This window comes from Gobio gobio (assembly GCF_949357685.1).
Source record: "Gobio gobio genome assembly, chromosome: 6".
Classification (NCBI taxonomy): domain Eukaryota; kingdom Metazoa; phylum Chordata; class Actinopteri; order Cypriniformes; family Gobionidae; genus Gobio; species Gobio gobio.
The window spans coordinates 48,400,584-48,406,733 of NC_137102.1; the positions used below are offsets into that span (position 1 = coordinate 48,400,584).

A 6,150-nucleotide genomic window follows, 5' to 3' on the forward strand; every position below is an offset into this window, starting at 1 on the left:
TGTCCTGATACTGTACTTAAACATGTAACAGTGTAAAAATTGCCACACAGAATAAAGTAACTGTTCAAGATCCATTGGTAACTTATAAATAAATAATGTCATATTTGCATAAACTGTCACTACCGTACATATCCCGACACTAGCACATTAAGATAAGCTATAGATGTTCCTCTGCCTCTTTCTGGTTAAATAATGTTTATAATAATAGTTAATATAGCATGCTATTTTAACTATTCCAGGTTATTTATGCATAACTAATAGTTAGTATAGCATGCTATGCCACTTTCATCAAAACCTATTACAAAGCTATAGCAATGTCATGTCATCAAATACGATAAACAGTGATTCTGGAACAGATCTGCGTCTTATCTAAAAAGTTGTCAGCTTATTTATTTGAATAAAAGGTCATATGTGTCAAAACAACAAAAGCAATAACAATTTAAATTTATTCAACACTGATCTTGCATACCCCTCATCAAATGTGCAGTTGTGCCCCTGTGGGCACCCACTGACAGAAATATAAATTTGTGCTTATGGTGAAAATGACTACAACTGAGGGACACACCCTGTACTGTCTGTAAAGTACTGCCTCCTCTATATAAAGAAACACAGAAGAAATGTGCAGGACATAGGCTCTTCCACTGAGGACCTTCAACCTGAGGTAGGATGAATCTAAATTTATGTCTGGTGAACAGAGATGTCTTCAAAGAGTTTAGATTCATATTATAACGTATCTATGATAATAAATTACATGTACAGAATTGACTGAAATATACATTTTATATATATTATTCTTCTTTTTTTTTGTTTTTTTTGTTTTTTTACAAAATATTACATTGACTTCAAACAAAAGTTATTAGACTTTATACTGTCAATAATAGGATCAATGCATGTTCATGTGCTCTTAAAGGGATAGTTCACCCAAAAATGAAAATGATTTACTCACCCTCAAGTTGTTCCAAACCTGTATGAGTTTCTTTGTTCTGCTGAACACAAAAGAAGATATTTTAGAGCAACCATTGACTACCATAGTATTTGTTCCCTACTATGGTAGTCAATGGTTGCTCTGTCTGCTTGGTTACAAACATTCTTCAAAATATCTTCTTTTGTGTTCAGCAGAACAAAGAAACTCATACAGGTTTGGAACAACTTGAGGGTGAGTAAATTATGACAGAATTTTCGTTTTTGGGTGAACTATCCCTTTAACACTTAAAATCAACTAAATTAAATGTTATATGTGATGTGCAATTATTTTGTATAAAATATTTTCACCTTTCCCATCTTAATGTGGATATAACTGTAAGATTTCCCCAAAAATGTGCACTGTCAAAGCATTGCTCTATTTATTTTGAATCTCCCAACTGGCGCTTCACAGAAAGCCCACACCTTTAAGAACCTTCATAAAAATGTACTACTGTAATGAAGATCTATATTGTAAATATTGTTTAGCATTAAAATAGCAGAAAATGTCCCTGTTCAGTTTTTTTACATGTTAATATTAAAATCTTAAATTCAATATAACATTTTTATAAATTAATTTTTATATTTAAAAAATTGCCATCATTAAATTGCCAGCTTATGGCAATTGTATTTATAGCTTGTATGTTTGATTTACAATGTTTTGTTTTTTATTAAGATTTTGCCATGGGTGCCATGATGAGACTCTTCCTGCTCTTCTGCCTCTTCTTGGCGAGCGTCTCTTCTGTGAGAAAACTTACCCATACTGATGACCTGAAAAACATTACGTATGCCAAGTCTGCTCCACGTCATGGACTCCAATTATTGTTCTGGTTTGCCCAAAAAGTCCTGAATGTTGATCAGAACAACATTCTCATACTTGATTCGGATTTTGATCCTCATAGAGGTGACTTTGGATTCCATCGGTATTTAAATAAAGAGGGCATTCTTCCTTCATTGAGATCTTGGCAGAGTTACTATTCAGTTGGCAATTTAAAATCTCCTGGAGCCAAGGCATTGCCAGCCTATGTGCTGAGTTATTACAGAAACACCAATGTGCCACAAAGAAACATGGACAGACTCATTGTCTCTGTGGATCAAAACAGGCCAAAAAGGATACTCAGAGTGTTTATTACATCACATAACCTTCACAAGAATGACTTTAATCCTTCTGACACTTATGAGATCGATTCTGCTCTGATTTTGCAGATCGGAGACCCTCAAAACTGCTCTCTGGCTCAGAACAATAATCTTATTTTACCACGTAATAAACAAGGCACAGAGTATGACAGATGCCGTCAGTTTTTGACAGAGACAGGATATAGCAGCACTGACTGTACACACAGTCATTTCAGCCGAAAGAAACGCTCACCCTATTTACAATGTAACACATATGAGGGGATTAAACTAGAGATAAAGGCAACTACACAAGGTTCCTCAAAACTCATATGGGAAATACCTTCTGAAATGATAGATAATTCCAAACATGTACACATTGATATTTGCCAAAATACTTATTCCAGTGATACAAATGAAGTTCATACACAGATCAGGAAACAGTTGAATATTTATGAATCATCTGGGACTTTAGATACGTCTGTCTCCCTGAATGCTGGTCTCCAACCCAGACTGCGACTGTACCCATCACTTTTCGATTTTCATTTTACTAATCCATACATTTGGTATGGACCAGAGTTTGACGGAGCTAATGGAGTGATCCCCACTACAATAAAGGGATTTGATGCTAGTCTGCAGCTCTATGCTGCAGACGGCAAAGCCTGTGCTCGACTCTACATCAAGAAAAGCTTCAGTAACTGGGAGGATGTTCTTCGTTACTCATGGATTGGGTTCTACAAAAGTTCACAAGATAAAAATGACGCCTATTCCACTTATCAATATGCTTATAAGTTTGCAAAGACCGAAAACTATATCACACACAATTATGACATTTACCAGTACGATTCCAGTTTGACAATTACTCCTGGATTTCAAATCCGTTTTCTGCTGGACAAAAAACATATCCAAGTTTTAGCTCAAACTACGCCCTGGGAGGGTGTTGAAGTAGTGACAATATTACCATCGGATTGTGGCACACCGAATCCTGGTCTTCAGCCTGAAGAACGCTCATCAAATGGTCCAGAATTCTTTTATGGACCAGAGCTGGACGATGCTGGTCTACAGCTCTTCACTGAAGACGGTAAAGCTTGTGCTCGGCTTTACATCAAGAAAGCCTTCACAGACTGGAAAGAACCCTTCTACTACTCATGGGTGGGGTTTTACACTAGTTCACAAAATAAGAATGATGACTATTACACATATCACTATGTTATGAAGTTTGAAAAGATAGGCTATGGTAATGAGAATTATGATATTTATCAGTACAAATCCAAAATGGACATTGCGCCTGGAGTACAGATCCGTTTCATGATAGACAAAAGTTATGATAAAGCATCAGTGCAAACCGAGCCCTGGAAAAGTGATCAATGAATCAGGTTATAACAAACAAATAAAAGCTTTGTAGATAATTTCACTCAATCATTTTAAAATCATTTTAACTTTGACTTTAGTGAGACTGTATGTATATTACATTTGTAGCTGTATAAATGTACTGATAAGAATGCTAGTTAATACATTCTAACATAACATGCACTGTTAATCACAGATCTCTCTTGTACCTTAATTTGCTATCATCACATCTTGAAAAAACTTTTATGCAGTTGTTTTTACAGCTTCTATTAAAATGCATCTTATGAAAGTGAGTGAGTCTGTGACCTTTTTTGATATTCCACTGGACAGAACAAGCAAACCAAAAGTGAAAAACAATATGCAATATCTATTTATTGTTGGGAAATGTTGTCACATGCGTTTGATAAATGTTGGCCAAAATTTTTAATTTTATTTTTTGTATTTGTCTGTATTCATTACTCTAACTAACCTGCCGGTCATACTGTAAGAAATATTGGCCTTGCATATTCACTTAAAGAAGAGCTTTTGAAAAGTAGAATGATCTTGACAGATGTTTATTAATTTACTGTTTTTAAACCATTACCAGCTGCTCGCCATGCAATTTGGACAATGAGCCTTCATTCTGCAGATTATATGTTTAGTTTAAACCATTAAGAACAAAATAAAATATATGTGAGATTTTCCATGTTAAAAAAATAAAAGCATAAAAGCATAACTCTTTAAAATGGACAAAAACTATGAGCATGTTTTAGCACAGCCTGCTAATAACACACTGTAAAATATTTTCATGATTTGTTATCACAACTTTCTTTTTTTAGTCAAATCAGCTTATATAATTAATGTGGTTTTGGATAACAATATTTTGAGTGTCTGTTGATTACCAATCTCCTTCGTAGCGAATTAGCTCTGAGGGGAAATAATAATAATGATTCATAACTCATTATGATTTCATTATGATTAATTGTGAATATTTTAATCAGTTAAATAGATTCACTTGAAGTAGCTACTTTAACATTACAATCATTCAATCGGTTCGTCCCATGGACGTTCAGTATTGATTATTAATTAATTCTTAGAAAAGGATATTTTTCATGGGCACAGAAAAATAATTAGTCCTTTGTATTTATAGAAGCACCTAGGGCGCATAACAAGATCGATCATTTAAGCGACAATTTGTTCGCAGGCAGGGAGTCAGGACCAGACATATATTGTGCACAAATTTTATTACCTAAAGCGCAGACAAGACTAAAACTAACATAAAACATACATACACAAAACATACATGGCAAGAGGTAAGGTTAGAAGAAGAACCAGGTCAGTACAGATGGATAAAGTTATACTAAGAGTCTAAGGGCGTTTTCACACCTGAAAGTCCGCACCAAGGTCCGAACCGAAGTTCTGATACATTTCATACATTCGGTTATTTTTATTTTGGTTTCACATTGCAATTATGCGAGCGCACTAAAGAACTTTACATGACGCACTTGCGTCCACTTGTCATCATCTATGTGGGCTGCATCTGGACATTGATTGGTTTGTAAACGGACGTGCGTCTGACGGCAGCGTCTTTGACAAGAGTGAATGAACAGACGCATATCGTTGCCACTATTGAACAGTGCGCATTGCTTGACTATTTTCTTTTTGTTACGTTTAAAAGTGGACATTTCAAGCTTTATATACATATATTTCTCATGTTTGTGAGACAAGTAGCCTGCTGAGTCTCGGTTTATTTGAGACGCGCTCCAGTTCATGTGCAAAGCATGTGATCGTTCCCGCAATTATTGTCTGCTATAGACTATTTGCTTCTTATTTATTAAATCCAGGCAATGATCTAATTAAACGTTGATTAAAATTAAGATACAATTTATACAAAATGTATTATATTTATCTTTTCACTTTTTATAATCAATGTAGCCTAGATGAAGTTTAAAAATTACATTATAATATTTAAACATAAACAGGAACTTCCTGTAAATGGTCTGAAAGTACGAACCATACAGAAAATGCTTTCACACTAGAAACGAACTGAACCTTTGTTCAGTTTGATCCGGACCGAGACTACCTCTTTTCGTCTGACCAAATTTCGTCTGTTTGGTCCGGACCATGGTACAGGGGAGGTTTCACACCTGTAATTTTGATTCAGACCAAACTGAAAAGTCAGAAAATCCAGACCAAACAAGGTAGGTGTGAAAGCGCCCTAAACCTTGGGAAGAACCATCATTAATAAACTCCTTTGTCTGAACAAAGGGGGGTTTACAATTTTACTAACTACACAGCAATTTCTGTTTCGTACTTTACTGGCATTTAGCCTGAGCTGTAGAAGACTGTCTGAGGTGAAATCGCAGGAGAACTCACAGGTTCTGTCAGATGGCATTGAAGTGGCTATCGAGTTCTTCTGCATCGATTGAGGAAGAAATGGTGAGCTTGCGTAGTTGTTTCGACTCCATCGAGTTTGAGGAGGTAGCACATGTGTGAGGAGTTTGGGCCTGCTGGTCCAAGTAGTGGCATTGGGTTTCCTGTCCCACACAATCATTTGGAGCTGTTTATGGAGGCCCACTGTTCAGATGATTAAAAGATTATTAAAATTCAGATGAGTCCGTTATTCTTTTGACATGTGACGGGCTATGATGAGGAACAATAAATGGGTATAGTTGACTTCCTGATTTTGGGAACTTGTAATGTCCTCTTTCATAAAAACAAGGATGTTGGACATTTTTCATGAAAATG

The 6,150-nt window shown here is 35.6% G+C and overlaps 1 protein-coding gene across 1 annotated transcript; it reads left to right on the forward strand.

The window, feature by feature from the left end:
- The first annotated feature begins 623 nt into the window (after positions 1–623).
- Positions 624–3,709, forward strand: LOC307127306 (uncharacterized protein). The gene is made up of 2 exons (XM_079818441.1): positions 624–661; positions 1,637–3,709. The coding sequence occupies exon 2, from the start codon at positions 1,645–1,647 to the stop codon at positions 3,442–3,444; it is 1,800 nt and encodes a 599-aa protein (XP_079674567.1). The 5' UTR covers positions 624–661; positions 1,637–1,644; the 3' UTR covers positions 3,445–3,709.
- The last annotated feature ends 2,441 nt before the right edge of the window (positions 3,710–6,150 follow it).